The sequence below is a fragment of the Perissodus microlepis genome, chromosome 5 (genome assembly GCF_051167445.1).
Source record: "Perissodus microlepis isolate ML-2025 ecotype Zambia chromosome 5, ASM5116744v1, whole genome shotgun sequence".
Lineage (NCBI taxonomy): Eukaryota > Metazoa > Chordata > Actinopteri > Cichliformes > Cichlidae > Perissodus > Perissodus microlepis.
Window position 1 is genome coordinate 24284959 of NC_140465.1, and position 20132 is coordinate 24305090.

Sequence of the window (20132 nt, forward strand, 5' to 3'; positions counted from 1 at the left end):
TGTGCTGAAGCATGTGGAAAGTAGAGGTTAATACAAGTTTCAAGTCTGTGGAGGCAGACTTCCCACTTCAATTTTCAGTGTAGGGGATTGCCTCATAATTTGAGGGTATTTAAAAGCTTGAGATCATTGCGTTGTGGGGATGAGCCACAGATACTGATTGTGTTGTCACTTGTACTGAGCTTTTAATGCAGCCATACTGTGACTTCACATATCTCTAGTAGAAATCTAGACTATAGTGGTAAAGGTTTTTAAACTGACCCCTTTTCCTTTAACAAATAAATAAATAAATAAATAAATAAATAAATAAATAATCCATCCAGGAGCTTTGGACTGACAAGACTTGCTTCTAAAATTCATTTGGTTACATCTCTGCTCTGTCAGATTCTCCCCCATATCCTTTGAAATGTTTTTGTAACATTCTCCTCCTCCAGTAACATTGAATGATTCACAGTTCAGAAATAATCCTTATTGCTTTGGTGACATCAAAAATGTGTTGAATTTTGTGGAGGAGCAGTTTGCACTGACATTGACTTTCTTTGTGCTCACAGTGGCGACACATGGAGCATGTGTTATAAATGCCATAAAACATTTAAGTCATGTCTTTTACACACCATTTCAGGTTGCCTGAAGTGATTGTGGCTTAACTTCAGTTTCAGAATCTTTCTAGTGCAACAAATCGGTCAGATTCTTAAGGGAATCCTGAAAATTATCCTCAAGAATTTGGTCTCAAAAATGTGCTTTGCTTTTTGTTTCTCCACTTGGATGTTTGAACTTCGCAGCAGAATGACGTATGTGCCGGTTTTGACACCAGAAGGCTGTTTTTACGTTTGTCTGCTGAAGGGGGGAAAGTTTCTTTGCACTCACCTTAAATGAGTTTAGCACATGTACGTACAAGCAGGTCCAGTGTGCAGCTTACAGAAGTGTGATGTGGAAACTTGTGGGCTCCAGTGGAGAGACGCTGAGAATCTTGCGTGGAAATATCTGTTAGTTATGCAGCTTTGACCTTATACTACAGCCTGTCAGTGTGGCATGAAGACTGTTAGTTTGGAGTGGAAAAGAAAGAAATGAGGGAACGGATTTGATCACAGTTCACTGAAGAGACAGAGCCTTCTGTCAGCTGGTGAAAAAAAAATATGTTCTTTGACTCAAAAGTGTGTATTCAGGAGTGTTTTGGTTTTTGGGGGGTTTTTAATGGCAAAAATTACATTTTGATGATTGTCAGTGACGAGTCCATATTCATAAAAACAGCCATGACCGTGTGTGCTGGTGCAGGATACAGTTGGCACATTGTAAGCTAGCTGAAAGCTGATGCAGCATTTAAATGGATTGTTTTTGTATGTAATCTTTATATTGGAACCTTGGAGTGCACCAGACTGATACATAAATTTGGAGAAAAGTTGATGCTTTTTGAATCGAGGATCCAGGACGTTAGGATTTCAGTCTACCAAATACTTGGCATTTAACATAATTCAGCACTTTGTGTGTCATATTTGAATTCAGTTGTTCATATATGAGCCTTTGCTCACTTTATCTCAGTTAATGTGCCCTCTTCGGGTCTAATGGCTGGCGGTGTAAAAGAATAGACTCTGTATCAAAGATTAAGACAAGATGATGCCACCCATTAGTTACCGAAGTTTTGTTGTGAAACTTTAAGCCAACTTTTTTTTACAGTTGCCATCTTGGTGTTTTCTAATTGAGAAACTAGGGGATACTACACACTCATAAGAGGCCAGCTGCTTTATCTTACTTTGTGAGTCAAATGAGGACCATAATGTAAAAAAATATATATATAATTTGGTTTTAATAACACTCGAAACCAGCGTGTAAAATCAGATTTTCACCTGGAAAGTGTTTCCTAAGTTTATAGAGCAATAGGGTAATTTTGTCATGGACTAACAAGGAGTTGCTCCCTAATGGCCATTAGAAACCCATATGGAAAAGATATATATAAATCTTATAAAGTTTGTATCTGTCTTGTGTGAAACTTGTATGAAAAGCATATAAGAGTGAAAACAGATATAAGATCCCTTGAAAAATTATATAATGAAACTTGTATGTTTTGGATACTTACTAAAACAATATATGAAAGTAATGAGAAAGTGGCCACTTTCATGAGTAATCACATATAAGTTTTTACTATTTCTTTTCCATATGGGAAGGTTTCAGGGTTTAGGCATCAGCTAAGCATAATACCAAGTCTGCTTTACAGGGAGGAATAAGAGCTAAAATGACAGAACTGTAAAATATCATCTTCAAGGCAGATCACTCCTGAACTGTCCCATGGCTAGCTTTGTGAAGGCTATTATTGTCTAACAAAGACTCGAGGTTGTTGCAGTGGTGAACTGGGTTTCAGGGCTTCTCATGACTCATGTGACAAGCCTGGTATGGTTCACATGCTGGCATAGAGTCCAGTAAACAATGTAGTAAATCAAATCAAAGAAGTCAGAGAAAGGGAAACCAATGTCCGTTTCTCTTCCTCAAACTCAAATTCCATCCCACTCTAAAGCACCTCAATTACTCAGAGCCTTTTACTGACACGTTATTGAAGGAATTCTAAGCATGCAAGATGCCTGTTAACCAATGACAAAACGCTCAGTCTTCTTAATCTGAGCTGGGAAATCCTACATTGCCATACTAATTTTCACATTTTAAGCACTTATGTTCAGCGCACACAGAAGGATAAGGTCAGGCAGGGTGTGTGACAAACAGCTGACTGCGTGTGTGATGCGTGTGCGTGTGTCTCTTCACTGCTTTTATGTGGCGCTGTTCTACCCTCTGGTGGTAGCATATGGGTAACACATTGTGAGCCTGTGTGGTTTCCTTCACACACAGTATTGCCCATTATAAGGAAGAGATGTTGCACTAATGTTGTTTATAAGAACTGTGATACTTGCTTTGGTTAACTGCCTCCACACCGTGAATACACCAAAAGCAAATATTTTTAGATTTAACATTAGCTGGTTGTTATATTGTACGGAGCCCCGCAGGGGACATGGGAGAAAAAAAAATTAAGACGGACTTTTGCGAGAGCTCGCAAAACAAACTCGGGATCTTGCAAAAGTTTTGCGAGAGCTCGCAAAACAAACTCGGGATCTCGCAAAAGTTTTGCGAACCCTCGCAAAACAAACTCGGGATCTCGCAAAAGTTTTGCGAGCTCTCGCAAAACAAACTCGCGATCTCGCAAAAGTTTTGCGAGCTCTCGCAAAACAAACTCTCGCAAAACAAACTCGGGATCTCGCAAAACTTTTGCGAGCTCTCGCAAAAGTTTCAACCGCATTCTTCCCGTTAGCTCGAAGCTAACGGGAGGTCGAGACCTACTACAGCCGGGAGGAACACCGCTTTCCCGGCACATCGTGCCTCGACCTCCCGGTCGGCTTCGAGCCGGTGTCCGAAGAATGCGGCTAAAACTTTTGCGAGATCCCGAGTTTGTTTTGCGAGAGCTCGCAAAAGTTTTGCGAGATCCCGAGTTTGTTTTGCAAGAGCTCGCAAAAGTTTTGCGAGATCCCGAGTTAGTTTTGCGAGATCTCGCAAAAGTCCGTCTTAATTTTTTTTTTTCTCCCATGTCCCCTCCGGGGCTCCGTAATATTGTAGTAGAAAGTTGATCAAAAAGTTAAGGATGGATTTGTGAAAGTTTTTACCACAGATGGCGTGGTGGGAATTTTTTCACTGTTGTGTAATCAAGCATCAGGACAATTGCATAATATCCTCATTTTTTTCGAAAAACAAATTAACGCCGAATCAAATTAAAATTAAACAGTGGGAAACATTGTGGTGATAATGTAATTAAGTGCAGACTCACAGCTTTTATTTGATGGGTTTTACACAAAATAAATGTATATACTGTTACAAAATTACAGATGGTTTTTAAACACAGCATTTTTCACAGGTTTAAAAGTGTTTGGAAAACTAAAACGATGCCTATCATTCATTTGCACGAATTTCTATGTAAAGTTTCTGTGTGGTTTCCTCCACACACAGCTGTTTCATTCCTTGGGATTCTTTTTGAGATCTTTACTGCAGCTGCCTTCTGTTTCTGCTTGTTTGTGGTCATATTATCCTCAGTTTTTCCTTCCTGCAGTGAAAAACATTTTTAGATGAGCTGAAGTGGAGAAGTCAATTTCTTTGCCTTAAGGATTTCTTGAGTTGCGTTTGCTGTACGTTTAGAGCCATCATCCGTCTGAACGATGGCTCTATCATGAGCCTTTTCTTCTACATACTCTTGTCCTCTCATCATTTTGCTATGAGTTAATCTTTTTCATCTATCCAGAGTCTTGTTCCAGGAGTGTAATACTGGTGATTTGTATCATGAAGCTAAAATATCAGAATTGCTTTGAACTACAGACATTTCTGCTGTCTCCATATATTTCTATCATCTGGACCGGTTTACCATCAGTTCCTCCTGTTTGTGTTTTAGGGAAGGATGAAGCTCGGGGACAATTGGACAACGCGCTGCAGGACGTCAATGTGCGTTACGCTGTGCTGGAGGAGACCGAGAAGCGAGCTGTGTGCAGAGCACTGATAGAAGAAAGAGCTCGATACTGTAGTTTTGTCAGCATGCTGAAGCCTGTGCTGGTCAGTTGTGTGTGTGTGTGTGTGTGTGTCTGTGTGTGAAAGAGGGATACAGAACAAGACTTTTTCAGACTTTTCTAACCTGGCAAAGTAAAATAAAAGGAGCTTGTCTTGTAGGACCATGAGATCAACATGCTGGGTGAGGTGACACACCTGCAGACCATTCTGGAAGATCTGACAAACTTGACAGCTGAACCCAATAAACTTCCACCAGCCAGCGAGCAGGTACCTTAACCATCTTCTCCATCTTTACTTAGTGATCTTTCAGTTTTTCTCTAGGACCCTCTGCAGGCCTAATATTACCTTTTTAGTGCTATTACTCTGTTTTCCCCAGATTTGGATTCTCTATGGTGGGAGACTCTCATCCACAAATATTTTAATTGCCAAGTGCTGTGACAAGTTGACAGTAGCTCTTGTTCTGCAACCTTGGTGAACTTAATGTTGCAGTACACAGATCAGTTTTTGCAACAGGTTATGATTTGTGGCTCTTCAGCTTACTGCAGATCAAAGCAATTCAACACATGGAGGTGGTGCTTCTCTAAAGAAGTAGCCCAGCATGACAAACCATTTAATCAGCAGGTCCTTGTCATTTAAAAAAAAAACAAAAAACGAATTTGCATTAAAAAAATACTAATATTCATTTTTCCCCCTTGAATGAAAAAGATTAAAAGAACCTTAAATTTCAACATAAGAGTGAAGACATTGTTTTCTGTGAGAGATTATAAAAAATGCTCAAGCTGCCAGAAACATTTAGGTGGCTGTTAATATGCCTGGAAGGCCCCGCCCAAGTACATTAGCAATTTCAAGGCAGATGATGTTTTGTTTTTTTATTTTGTCTTATTTTCAGCAAATGTCAGAAAAAGACTACGACCAACAGTGATTGGCTCTACTGAAAGTGCTGTGTATGTATGCAAAGCATGGTTTATCTGCGGAGGCCCATCTTTGTCCAAAAACCTACACGCTGTAGTTTATTTTGACCCACACTTTCATTGACTAACTTGGTTCTGGTAATACCCACTGGAGTTGCAAATGTGTATTAATCCACCACTGAATATAGTTCCAGCTTCAGCACTTCCTGTATTTCTGAGCTTTATGCCTTCAGTAGAAACATCCCAACTTTGGAAAATAAAAGGAAAAACACCACAGCTGTCTTTTGTGTGTATTACAGGTGATCCTGGACCTTAAAGGTTCTGATTTCAGCTACACCTATCAGACACCTCCAGCTTCTCCCAGTAACACTCTCTCCAGGAAGAGCAGCATCAGCAGGTGGGTTACACACCAAAGCTGATATCAGTTTACAACATACAGTATTTCATATCACTTCATTTCACATTCTAATAATATCAGTGTGCATTGCTGCTTTCTTTTCATTTTGATGTTTTGTCACAGTGTTTGTAACTTTACTGTGTGTACTGCACTATATTTAAAAATCACACCTTAAACTTTGTTTCTGTGCAAGTTGATGCAAGTCAAAGTTAAATCCAGGCTCAGACTCCATATTTTTCTGAGTTGTGATAATCAAAGTGTCAGATTGGACAGTTACAGTCATAAAGTCGTGCCTTTTTATGACTGACGCACATGAGAGTGTGCACGTTCTGCAGAGGTGATAACTCGAGATGTCCAGGATGAGAGTGTAAACAGACAATCACAACAAAGCGTGTTATATTACTGGCTTTCGGCTCCATTTCAAACTTTCACTGAGCTTATAGCAGCAACTTCATTCCTCTTTCACTTTGTTGTGTTTTGCAGTGTTTATGGCTTTTAATTCTTAAATAAGTACTTTATTATGTGATTTTCACATTCCAGACAGTCGCTGCTTTTCTCTCTTTCTTTCTTTCTTTCTTTCTTTCTGTTTGCAAGCCTTCATTTCTTAATTTCTGTGTCTTGGCCTCATAGCTACCAGTCAGGATCAGTGAGACATGTTCCCTCTTTGGACTCTATCAGCTGTGCTGTGGATGGACTACACATGCAGGTAACACACTTTTTACCTTGGTTACAACAATTTTATTTCTGTTGTTCTCAAAAATACTGTTAAGAATACATTTTACACTATGTGGCCAAAAGTACATGGTCATCCCTTTTCACACACTCCTGTGTCTTTTAGCTCAGTTTTTTTATTTCCAGGACAGTAATGGTAAATCTTTATTATATAATTGTAGAAAGCAACTTCCTTCTAATTCAGATGAACTTTCTGCACTGCATCCATACTGTGCTTGCTAACGTTAACAGAGAATCACTTCATCCTCTTGTCCAAATATTTTAACATTTGGCTAAAAAAGGTGTATATATGTAAAATGGCAGCACCAAAAATGCTGTACTGACAGTTCAAAATGCAAAATATAGCTGAGGGCACGGTGGTTATGGCCATCTTTCTTAAATAGCTTATGGCCGACGCTTCCAAAGTGCATTTAAAATCAGCCTGACAGTTGTGTGTGTGCGCTCAGCTTTAGGCCAGATCCCCCAACCTCATTGTTGGACTTTAAAACCTTTTTGGCTGAATGGGAACAAATGTGGGCAAATGTTAGCAGCAGATTAATGCCCGGAAATCACAAGTGTAGCATTTGGGGGTGTCCATATATTTCTAGCCATATACTGTACATCAGTGATATTAAGATACTCTTATTTCATTCAAACTTATATACTTTATAATTTTAAATCAAATTTCCGCAATAAATAAAGCAAATTCTGGTCAAATATTTTCAATATCTTTAAAGGTGCATTTCATTTAAATATACCATTCCTGCAATTCTGTACACTCCACATTCTTCAGGCTTCATCCACATTTTAGAATGACACTGTCAGCTTTAAGGATCTTCAAAATAAAAGCTTGTAACAGTAACAACAAAAACAAACACATGCCACTCTAACCCTTTCCTGTGTGTAGCGCTGCTCCTCCCCCTATCTGCTCACCGGCTGCGATGAAAGCGGTCGATCTCTCAGCGAAGGGAACTCCCCCTCTCGCCTCGGCCGTCACGGCAGCCGTGGTCGCTATGGTTACGCAGCTGGCTATGGCCACCGCCCCGCTCAGAGTCGCCGCTTTAGCCGCAGGGATTTGAAAACTGTGAGGAAAAAACTATATAACTATTACATTCCTCCTGACCACCCGAGTGCCGTCCTGTGATTTTGACCCTTTTGTCTTCCATTGGTGTGAATCTGGTTTCAATGTCACATTGGCTCCAGCGATTTTATCTCTTTTGTTTTTTTAATTCCACATTTTTTCATCAGCTCACACCTTCAGTTTCACCTTTAATTGTCTATGGCCTCCTCCACCCTCAGTGTCCCAGGATGGACCTCATATCTCAAATCCATTTTGTTGTAATTTTAGACGTAATTCTTGATCCCATTCCATAAAAACTGTTTCTGAGCCTTCACAAGTACAGTTCTAGGGACTCTGTAATTGTGTGAGTATTTGCAGTATTTGTTTATTTATCAGTGTCTTTTCTTTTTTTCATTCTCTTTAAAAGTGGTTTTGTGTCAGCTTTTTTATGCTTATGTTTCAGATTTATGTGTTACAGTTAAGCACTGTACTAATATTCGATAAAAAAACCCTTACTTTTCTTGATACCTTTTAGACTCAAAATGACACTTCTTTAGAGTTTTGTTTTTTTAAGGTCAAGCTCTCAGGAGCACAAAAAAGGTCTCTTCCCTGACTGCTTTCTCTAAGCCAGGAGTTTAGCTGGAAATGCTGTGGTCATTTTAGCTTAGTTGATGTTGGATTTTTGGATTAGGAATTCTAAAAAACTGCCCATAATATATTTTTGATATACGATCACCTGGACATTTAAAAGATTCATAACATCCCACTCCTTATTTTCAGTAGCAGTGAATGTATTAATTTGTTTTATTTAAAAAAAGAAAAAAAAAATCAAACCCGTCCACTAATGGCTTTACACAAAGCCAAACGTGACATTTTTATTTTACTTTTTTCCTTGTTAACACTGTTATTTAATAAATAACACGATTGCTTCATCCCACCTCAAAAGCAAGCCTTCTCCTTATCTCAAGTACCTGTTATTTGTCTCCCGCCGCTAAGACGCCCTTTCTGTTCTTGAATTTTGGCGTAATGGCCTTTTAAGCTGGTGTCATTATTGCTGTCAGTGGTGTCTTGCCAGTCGTCCTGTAATAAAAATGTAAGTTTATGTTTTAAATTGAGGAAATTATCTCAAAATTATGTGAAGAAGAACAAAATCATTAAGGGTTCATGTTGCTGTTGAATGAGGAACTTTTATTGATATTTTAAAAATGACAAATAAGTATTTTCTATGTGATGTTTCTCTCAGTAAAACACTGGCTGAACTGCTAACATGTCGTGTTGATGGTCTAACATCAGCAGCCATTATGCAAGTCTGATATATAGAAAATAGAGCTTGTTTCTTACACATCTGATTAAAACTGATGGCTGTGCTGACATGGATGTAAGTTACAAGCTTTTATTACAAATGTATATTCTGTCAATTTCTTTCCACCAGAGACTTTTATGATGGCTGAACAGAACTATACTCTCTGTACTCTCTGTGGTTGATTTGTGATTCTACATTTGATGATTTGTACCTTTGATCCGCTCTGACTTGGTTTCTTAATGACAGGATTCAGTTGGGTCCACCAATCAGCTGGCCTCTGGGGGAACTGGAGGGGCGGAGAACGGCCTCTTGGCCCCTCCACACAATGCCTACATACATGGAGAGCGAGCTCGTGCCATGTCTGCATCTGGAAAGGTAAAACCCACAGAAAGCATATTTGGATTCTGGTGATTGTTCTTGTAAAATCTCATCTGTATCTTTCAGTCTACATGAAACTAACTGAAACAGTATTTGTGTGCTGTCTAAAATAATTTAAAAAACAACAAACAAACTGTGTTTGCTTGAAAAGCATACGGAAGGAATTGATGCCATCTTTATTGAGACTGGGAGGGTTGTTTGTGTATTATAATGTAAACCTGTAACACTCACAACACAAATGTTAAAACAAAAACCCAAAATATTAAACATTTTTAAACATCAAAGCTGTAGCAGCAAACGAACAACACTAAAGTGAAAAACTAATAAAAAGCTAAATAGAAATTAAAAGAAAAATACAAAACAATACATGAATGTATTGAAATTTCTGTTTAAATAAAACAACAAAAAACCCACAAACTAATAACAGCTGAATTAAAATGAGAAAAACCACTGTGGAAATTGCTGAAATGAAATGGAACTGTAACAAAAAAATTCACGAGAACGAATTAAAAATCAAAACTAATGATAAATATTAAAGTAAAATAATACTGGACTAAACATCCCTGAAGACACGAGTTTATTTTATGTTTATATTTTTTGTTTACTGATCCAGTTAATGAACTAAGAAAAACTGTTTATTAAAACAAAACATAATAAATAAAAGTCAGAAAATGCATGCAAGTGTATTTTCAATGGTATATTATAGAGTTCAAAAACAGCGGAATTGGATCTTTAAAATAACCAAATCATCCACCAGAGGGCAGCAGGAGATCAGAGGACTAAAATGATCTGCACCCCTAATCTTATGGCGGCTCCTCTTCTCTTTTGTTTCTTTGTACTGTTATCAGTACCTTGTCTGTTTTGCTTTCCTCCTTTTCTTTGTCCTCCCATGTTCTTGCTTCCTGGTTTCAGGGAGTGACAGGAAGAACCAGGAGGTGCTGTTACGGCACTCCACTGTGACAGTTTGAGTGCTTCGGGGAAAAAAGAGAAGTTCTTTGTATTTCATCTGTGTGAAATTGTCACAGTTGATGTTCTCAGCCAGCATACAGATCCTTGTGGTGAACTGGTGTTTTTGGTGCTAAACAGGCTCTAAAAGGTGGTTGGTGGTTCTTGTGCAAACATCCTGTGGTTAAACGCACAGGTGATGTTCTGAGTCTGACAGTCATTGAGTTAAAACTACAAAGATTACATTCTGGATCCCAGCCTGAGAGCGGGCTGCTTCTGTGGTTTTTCTCTAAAGCAAAAAAAAATAAAATAAAAAAACTTGTTCCAAATACTCAAATTACATTCATCACTAATTGACTTTATGAATTAAAAGACACCTGAAGTTATTTTACCTGGAGCCCTGAACATGCAGGCATATTGATAACCCAGCAGGAGGCAGAGGACGAGCATAGATTATTAAAAAGTCTCAAAGCTAACAAAGTTGTGAGCCACTTTGTTAGCTTTGTTTGTTAGCTAGGTTGATCATATGCAAAAGCTCTTTTACAGGGATTTTCCTCCATAGAGGAATTTTTGGTGTCTCAAGTTGTTTTGAAAACATTTACGGAATGTTAACACTTTAAAAAAAAAATAAAACATTAAATAAAACGTATTTTTATTTTATTTTTTTAATCCTGTCCTCTCTGGCAGCTTTTGCAATCATGATTAGGATCTAAATGCACTGCCTTTACTATATTATGCTTATTTACCTCGTCACAATCCCGAAGGCCGATTATGAGCCAAGAAAACCCTTTTCTGTCCTATTTCTGCTATTGAATTTTATTTTTATAGCACTTTTCAATCCAAAGTAGTTTATTATAAAATAAATAAATAAATAAAAATAAAAGGGTTGCTAAAAATTAATGCTGAATACGTTTACAATATTTATATAAAATAACACAAACACCCCCTGTCCTCCAACCACACTTTCAAAAGCTTGACAAAGTTTTGCGGATGTCACTTTGGACAGAAACTTTGTCCGCTGGATGGTCAACAGTGAATGAGAAGCATGATCTTGCGGGAGTATATAGATCTTTCGTTAGTTGAAAAGTTGTAACCTCATCCGTCTCCTTCTTTCACTCCTTTAGCCCTGCTTGGCCCAGGATCAGCTGGCATTGTCACTGGGTGCGCTGAATTCTGACGCCCCAAGAAACAGCAGAGATTCTCTGCACTGTTCCAGCGGCTATAGCACCCAAACAACCACCCCGTCCTGCTCCGAGGACACTATACACACCCACAGTGAGTACATTAAAGCACAACACTTCTTTTTATTTATACTAAACACAGCTCACTGTGCTGTTACGATTTTTTTGTTGCTGTTGTTTTTGTCCTAGACATAATAGAAAATCTAATTGAGCTCTTGAATAAAAGCTGTTTGAACCAACTATGTGGCCGAGACGAACAACATGTGATCCAAATACAAACTAAAGTGGCAGCAGCACCGCCAACAATAAAGCAATTAGATGTTGTGTTTATTATGAAAATGGAAACCCACTCTCTCATGGAGCCATAACCTTGGTGTGAATTGCTGCTTGTCTGGCTGAATTTCTCGGATTTACCCTTTAGTGGGTGTCATTTCTGATTTCTGACAGTGAAACTGACTCTCTTGACCTGCCTGCTGTTCACTTGTTTTTTCTGTGCTTTTCTGGTGTATCAGCTCATCTTTACTTCTTTTCCTGTTGTATTTCTTTGAGTAGTTTTGTGTTTTCTTGGTTAAACTGCCTTCCTTCTCTTCCAGCTGTAAAGAGAGATCCTCCTATCTATGGTAGGTCTCTGACTGCCTGTATATCTGCCTGCCTGTCTGTCTGCTTATGTCACGTCCAACATACCATTAAATCTACTTTTGGTTCATCTATTAAAGATCTTACATCAGCTGAAAGAGCACTGTTTATTTAAAAGAAGCAATAAACGTTGTCCTTATTTTCAAATATTAGAATCTTTTTGGCAACGATAAAATTATTAATTTTGGTGCCTGTCAGGGCACTTGTATGGCTAATTTTAATAACCTAATCATTAGTGGCTGCAGTTTCCTCCTGTTGTCTCAGTTATCAAGCACAAGGAAAATAAAATCTCTCTTCTCAATTTTACAGTGTTAGTGTTACAAAACATAAGCATTTTCTAGGCTTCAGGACTGCGATTTTAAACATCAGCAAATTATTGAAGATTCACTTGTGAAGCATGGTGCCTAGGAGGCAACACTTCTCTGGATAGTCACTTCTTGCTTACCCCGCAGATCCTTTAAAATAAATAAATAGATTGATACAAAAGAAGCTTTATTTATTTAAGTATAAAGTGATGTAAAAATTGGCTAAATCTTGTGACACTGCTGTGAGGGCATCAGGCAGACAAGCTGACATTGTTTATTTTACCCATTAAGTTAATTAATACATTTTTGGATACAGCGTTAATCCAGGTATGGAATTTATTTATTTATATTTTTTTTTAGCTTAGTCACCCAGCTTATAGGAGACTGAGGTTTCTCCCATCACACTTGCTTGCAAAGAGAAGACATTACTCACATTTCATATTTCTGGTGTTGATGCTAGCAGATGAGAAGCTGCCAGATGCATTTAAATTACGTAGTCCCTTTTTTTTTACTTAATTTTGGAACCCAAAACAAACAGAACATTAGAAACAAATTCAGCTGCTTTGTCTGTAATTTACTTCCTCCTGTGTGTGTGTTTGACCTTTTCAAATTTAATGTCATTGCCATGAATTGACGTCTGTTTTTAACCTTATTATTTGGAACATTGAACTGGAGTTTTGCATGCGTTTTAAAAGTAATTGGGTTGCATGTTGCCCTGTTTTTGTTTGATAAGAGTTTCCACAATGATGCATCCCCTAATTGTTCATTCACAAATATGACAGTGAGTCACTGATGTGATTATGTGCTCCTGCTGTTTCTGTTGTTTGTCTGTCAGGTGAGCAGATGAGAGCCCTTTACAAAAAAAAAAAAAAATGTCACTGAGATAATCCAGAGGTAATGAAAGGTCTGCCTGAAAGCAGAGCAACTAACATTTTAACATTCTCTCCCCATCTCTGCAGTCGACTATGAGTCCATCTCTCTCCACGGAGACACTGACTCTATCTCCTTACATCACCTCTCCCACGGCAACAGCCAGTCAGATTTCGACAAGTCATCGACCATCCCGAGAAACTCCGACCTCAGATTCCAGTACCGGGAGTTCATCCACTCCAAGCGTCCTGCCTCTACTGTCAGCCTATTGGCTGAGTCCGACTTGAGTGGTGTGTCTAACCGCCAGATGCCGTCCCACACGGCAACCATCAGGCGCAAACCTTCATCTAAGCCGCCTTTTCGCAGAGGAACAATCAGTGGTGGGGTTCCCATCCCCATCTCCACCCCGCAGGTTCCACTCAAAGCCCTCGGCGGAACCAACGGAAGCGATGAGAACGTTTTCAAAGTGCCCTCTTCTGTAGGTTTAGGTCACAGTAAACTCTGCACCTCCACCCAGAGCCTTAGTGCTTTACCACCCTCCTCCTCCCCATACTACCAGATTGTCCCAGGCCAGATGCCCATCCCAGTGCCCGTACCCACTGTTCCTTCACTGCCATCTGAGGGAGGGAACAGTGTCAAACAACAGCAACAGAGGCAATACCAGCAACATCAGCAATACAGTCAACCACAGCAACAGCACAACCAACAATTCCAGATTCAACAGTTCCAGCAGCAGCAACAGATTCAGCAGCAACAGTTCCAGCAGCAGCAACAGTTCCAGCAGCAGAAACAGATTCAGCAGCAACAGTTCCAGCAATGGCAACAGATTCAGCAGCAGTTTCAACATCAGCAGCAGCTGCAGTTCCAACAGCCCCAGATTCAGCAAGCCCAGCAGCTGCAGCCTCAGCACGATCAGTATCAGCTGCAGTTGAACCAGCAGCAGAAACAGAAGCTGTTCCAGCAGCAGCAACAACAGCACCAGGCCTACATTACTCAGGCAGAGCCCTCCGGCGTGCCCAACAACATCAACTACCAGCCCCAGGCTCCTCCACCCTCCAGCCAGGACCAAAACCCTGAGCAGGTCACCCTAGAAGAAGAAGAAGGAGATGGAGGAGGCAACAGAAACATGTTGACCCTTCTTAGAGGAGTAAAGCTCAGAAGGACCATCACCAATGATCGCTCTGCCCCTCTCCTACCCCCTCCAACCAATCACAAATGAGGCTGACCAGCAGATTTTTATTTCTCTGCTAAACTGTTTAGTTTGGTTTCTGAAGAGATATCAGAGTGTGTCAGCACAGAGAAAACTCAAACACACTTTGAAAGTGTTGACAGATTGATTTTTTTCGCTGGAACTCAACATTGCTTGTTTTATTTTATAAATTTACTTGATTGCCCTTTTAAATTTATGTTTTAAGCATTTTTGAGACTTTTCTGTTGTTGCTGCGGCCGTCTTTTTGCCTTTTTTTTCATGCATTTTGATTGTGGATAAAGTTTTTGTGTGACTCAGTCTTACAGAAAGAACTTTTGATTTGATTATTTTAGTTGGTACTCACTTCCTGGTCAGAAAATGTAATTAGGATGCAAGCTGTTAGCGTCTTTGGCCTGGCTGTGTTTGATTTGCTTTCTGCCTAGTCTCCCAGGATGGCGGGGTTTATCAGTAGTTCAGTGGACTCACAGTGGTTGAACCATGATCGTGGAGTTTCGAATTTACTGACTCGGGGTCAGTGATTGTCTGGTGTATTTGATCTGAGTATTTAGTTGGTTTCTGGTCATCTCAAAGAGCCAAATGCTAACACTCGTGACTTTGCATCTGACTTTAGATTTAAATAAGGTAGAACAAGAAAGAGTTTGAGGACACAAGGACTGGGTTTGAGATATATATATATATATTTTTTTTTTTAAGTGGCACATGGTCTGAGGTCATTTGGTTGCTCTTACCTTAGATTGGAGATTTGTGCCACTCCTGGGACTCCAAATATTTCCTCTGAACATGAGAGTTTTTGGAATACAATGAAAAATGTTACTGTGGGGAAAAACTCTGGTTTGCTGTGTAAATAAGCATCAAATTTTTTTTTAGAGCAAAAATCACAAATAGACAGCGGTTTGTTGGCAACTTTATGAGGCAACACTGATGTTTCAGAAGAAGCGGCTTGACAAATGTGGGTTGCATTTTTGCTAAACATAGCTGGCTATGATGAGCTGAACTGTAGAACAAAACTACCACAGGGGACTGATGGTTTGAATGTACTTTATAAGGTAAATGCTGCCATGTTTCAAGACTTAAGTGAACCCCCTGAGACCACAGAATAAAAAGTCTTTAGATTTATTTACACAGATATTTGCATCAACAAGAATGCTTTAAACATCATTTTGTTAAAGAGATATTGTGGACAAGATACTACATGAATACCAAGAAATAGGTTTTTGGCATTTCTTGTTACTTAGTGACCAACATATACATTAATCCAAAACAACTTTAAAGTAATTGTTTGTAGTTCTCTTTATTTCCACTATTATTGGAACCCACAGAACCTATGCATCGGTTTATTCTGGTGTCTTCTGTAAATGCATGACTGAATCTGGGTGGTTTGTAGGCCATGTCAAAAACTTAGGCTGTTTTTTATGAACCACCTACTTTAACATAACTGCAAAGTTTCCCAGCCACACGAGGCAATGTAGAGAGATAATTCATGTTATGTGGCTTTGAAGTCCACTTGATGAGTGTGCATATCCTGGTTACAATATTTTAAGGAGTCCTCCTTGTTGTTGTTCCCCTGTATAGTTATAGGACATCAGTGATGCTGATTTAAGCACAGCTAACATGTTGGCACGAGGAACATTTGAATAATACAGTTTTATTCACCAGTAGTAAAAGTTATGCTGAACTTATGTTTGAAGGGCATCAGGAGCAGATGTAACTTGACAATTATTTCGATTTTTAAAAAGAGTTATATTATTATATAAAATGTGAGAAAACCATAAAAAATGTCTGTCGTTTTTCTAAATTACTCAGATTATATTAAACTAAGTTATTTTTTCAGCTCTAGTTACAGGTTTAAAAACAGTTTTTGAGTATCGACAAAGACCTTGTGATTTTTCCATATTGACTATTGGAAAATTCAGAAGCTACTTATAGCACTATGCTTTTATCATTTAGACAAACATTTTTCAAATTAGTTTCTATAAACAAAGGATCTGCTATATTCAGTGAAGTTTAGGTTTTTGCTTGAAGTTTTCATTTCAACTCCACCCACTGAAAAATCTCTGAAACATTCGTTTTAGCTGATTTACTGTAATCAACTTGGATAAAATGCTGCTGAGGCTCAAACTGTCGTAACTTTAAATTAAACATTTTTTCTACAGAGTTTGGTTGGACTGAAATAGCTGGTTCTATTTTTGATCTTTGTTCCAATTTGGTAAAATGTTTACCTCTGCTAATCATGACCTTCTAAATCTTATAAATCTCTTTATTTTATTTTTTGTTCCCTGTTTTGTTTTTGTTTTATTTTGTTTTTTAGTTTATAGTCCTTTAAGTCACACCTCAGATGTTTTCAGTAATTAACCCGGAGTTTTGTCTTCTGATGCACTTCAGTCTAAGGCCATGAGAAATTGGGGGCGCTCACTTCCTGTGCTTGAACCAGAAAAATATAGCATCAAGTGCAGGTTAATAAAAGTTGACTAAAGAAATAATTTGTAGCTTAGCATATTTTACCATGGCAGCCTCATTACTTGGGTGTTTCCTGCTAATACAGCTGCTAAACCAATGTGTTGCTTCTAAAAGTTGCCCATCTTCTTCATTTGTGAGCTGTTAGGATGTTGGACTCGGATTGTCCTCAGTTAAAGATTTGGCGAATTTGAGTGGTTAAAATAATTTTTGTTGGAGCAACAGCTGATTACTTTTCTAATAATTTAATGTGGTAGTTCTTCTTTTGATTAATCCAACAATAATTATGTTTATAAAAGATCAGGAAATGGCACAAAACAGTCAAATGTCCAAAATCCATAAATAATCAAATTACAATCTTAGAAATCATAGAAAAAGTTTTTTTTTTTCTTTTTGTGTTGGGGGGTCTTTTTTTTTTTAAATAATTGATTAATGAATTATTAATTTTTACATTTTTTTTTTTTTTTTACAATTTTTACATTCTAATAAATTATTTTCTCTGATTCTTAAAACTTAAAATTTTGGTTTAAAATTTATATAAAACATGGACATAGCTTCTATGTTTAAGTGAATACCTGCATTCTCGCTAACAGCCAACACGGGGGACAAATGTTGTTAGAAAAAGTCTGTGGACAAACAACCATACTTCTTACTTATCTGTGATCTCCCTTTCCTGATGAGTTGTTGGGCTCTGTCACTGCTTTGAATACAACGTTATTTTCATTTTAATTGTTCTTCCTATTAGTCTCATAAAGCAAAGTGAGGTTTAGTTTAAGCTGTGCAGTGTTTCTGGGATTCTCAGATTGCCCTCTTGCTCGTGCCAGCAGTGGGTGATTTCAGAGGCTACATCCATCTTTTATGTACAGTCTGTGCCTATTGGACAGAAAATTATAACATGATAGCAATTATGATACTTTCCACCAAAATTATACCTGAAACTGCTGAGCCGACATTAAAGCAGGAAAATTTAAGTTAATTCAACTGGTAAATTTTTTATTTTGGTTCGTAGCTCCTAATTTCTTTGGTGCGAGGAGCTCTGGGCCTCAGTATTTCTAAAGTTCTACTTTGAAGCTGCCTGTGAGAGACCTGCTGCATGCTGGGAAATGCAGTCTGCTCTGTGGTCAGCTGGTCCTGGTCAGTTCCCGGAGAGACTTTTGTGTATTTTAAGACTTCCTGCAGCTTCATTCTGATTCGTCTTTAAGCCTCTCTTTTTGATTGGACCCAATGAGCCCCACAGCAGTTGTGTATGTATATATTAGTGCTTCTATTCCTGGGAGAGATCTAAGTCTATAAATCTATATAAAGATGTATGTATACGTATCCTGATTGTACTTTTATTTTGTTGATTTATTATTGATCTGATGATGTGGTTGGATCTGACGCTGCCAGTGATCGTCGCTCATCATATTTTTTTTGTAGAAAAGCTTTAAAGGAGGAAACCCAGTGAACTTCCAGGTCTTTGAGGATCTGATACCTGATTGGACATCAGACTGTTAAACAAAAGGACTGAAAGGACATCTAGATGATATAAACCAAGAGAATGTAGACATGTTCTGTTCTTCATCTTTTGACGCTCGCTGTGGGATCAACAATAATAATAATAATAATAATGCTGATGCTGATTGGTTCTGGTATTTTTTTTGTCTGTGTTCTGTTTACTGTACTCTTTGCACCTGTAACAGTATAAATTTACTGTAGGAGTGCTCTGTTTCTATAAAAAGTTCAATATGCAGAAAACTGAAGGACTGCTGACAGCTATTCATAGAGCTGAAACTCTACAAAATAAGCAGTTCTGATAACTTTGGTCAAACACTGCAAGTAAACATTCATCTTTTGTTTTTGTCCTTATTTTTGTTGCATTGCAGCTACTTTATCATTTACAGTACCAGCCAGCACCTCCTCTAACTGAAGTGCTCTCACATGATCCTCTGGGGTGTGATTAAGCATGTGTGGGGCACAAATACAAAATCCTTTCCACGGAGTACAGCGAACACACTTAACAGTGTCCTCAAAAGGGACCCTTTACGCTGTTCCTTATTTTATGCCATTTATATATTCTGTTAGTGGGATGGATGTTAATATTAAACATGGCCAAAGTTTCAAATAAAGAGTTCAACATTTTTACAAGTAATCACCAAGAGCCAAAATCACAAAGTGCTACTGTATGATGTCATTAATAGCATATATCCCTACTGTGGTCATCTCAGGACAGAAGCCCCACCCACATCAGAAGATATGTATCCTAAAGGGGCCCTGTTCTGCGTATTTGTTTGCCTCACTACAGAAGCTCAGCATGATTTATCCTGTAATGTTCACGCTGCCATGCAAAAGCAGTGGTACCTGTGCTTCTGTAGGACCAGTGAAGTGGCGGACGAGTAAAAAGCGATTACAGTTATGTTTTTTTTATTGAATTTATTGAAAGGATCCTCAATAATCTGAATGATGGGCAGTAAAAAAAAAAAAAAACATTAAAAAATGCCTTTTTGTCAAATCAGCTGATTTCATTGTGTGATAGGGAGGAGGAGAATGGTGGAGTCGTCTATAACACCTTAGGAACGAGGATATGACCACTTATTTTTATTTTCATGGTAAAGTCCAAACTGCATCCAGGATGCAAATGGCTATATTATACTGCTGACACAACATTAGCTCTTTGCAAGCATCTGCACGGACAGCATGCTAACACAAAGGCAGCAAACAGTCCAGTGTGATGCCAAAGCTGAGTGTAAGCTGACCTGAGCCTACTGGCCTCATTTTCAGCAGGTAACAAAAGCATTGGGGCCTCAGGTCCTACCTGCACGTGGTTGGTGATGGCTTTGAAGTCTTATCGGGCTGGTTTTTGGTTTTGTGCTCAAACTTGAACACTAAAAGGAAGATCATGTGTTTGTGCTCAGTAGGATGTTTGGGTGGGGCTGCAGCTTAACTTTTATATTCCTAACTGGTTATCATCTTACACTGAATTTCAGAGCATGTTATGGACTGACACAGTAATGTAACAACACTGGCTACTGGGAGGCTGTTAGCACCCATCCTAGCTAATGCTAATAACATTCATGACCTCAGGCAAGATGAAGAGGAAGCATGGGCTTGCTGGCAGGTATTTTCCCACACAGGTGACTTTGATAAGATAAGATAACTCTTTATTGTCATTGCACAGTCAATTTAGGTGAAAGTTGAGTTAAAGATGGCAGCAGCTGTGACTGCAGGCTAAAGCAGTAACTCGGCTCATGTTGTCCTTTCATAC

The 20132-nt window shown here is 38.6% G+C and overlaps 1 protein-coding gene across 3 annotated transcripts in view; it reads left to right on the forward strand.

Moving 5' to 3' along the window:
* Positions 1 to 18510, forward strand: part of mtss1 (MTSS I-BAR domain containing 1) — a 62563-nt gene extending 44053 nt beyond the window's left edge. Inside the window, exons 7-15 of one of the 3 annotated variants that reach the window (XM_084929009.1) lie at positions 4415 to 4572; positions 4687 to 4794; positions 5738 to 5835; positions 6466 to 6541; positions 7454 to 7630; positions 9156 to 9284; positions 11357 to 11507; positions 12007 to 12033; positions 13314 to 18510. In XM_084929009.1, coding sequence (XP_084785135.1) covers positions 4415 to 4572; positions 4687 to 4794; positions 5738 to 5835; positions 6466 to 6541; positions 7454 to 7630; positions 9156 to 9284; positions 11357 to 11507; positions 12007 to 12033; positions 13314 to 14443 — 2054 coding nt within the window. In that variant the 3' untranslated portion in view covers positions 14444 to 18510. The remainder of the gene's footprint in view (positions 1 to 4414; positions 4573 to 4686; positions 4795 to 5737; positions 5836 to 6465; positions 6542 to 7453; positions 7631 to 9155; positions 9285 to 11356; positions 11508 to 12006; positions 12034 to 13313) is intronic. The other 2 variants (XM_084929010.1, XM_084929011.1) reach the window with 2 other exon arrangements.
* The last annotated feature ends 1622 nt before the right edge of the window (positions 18511 to 20132 follow it).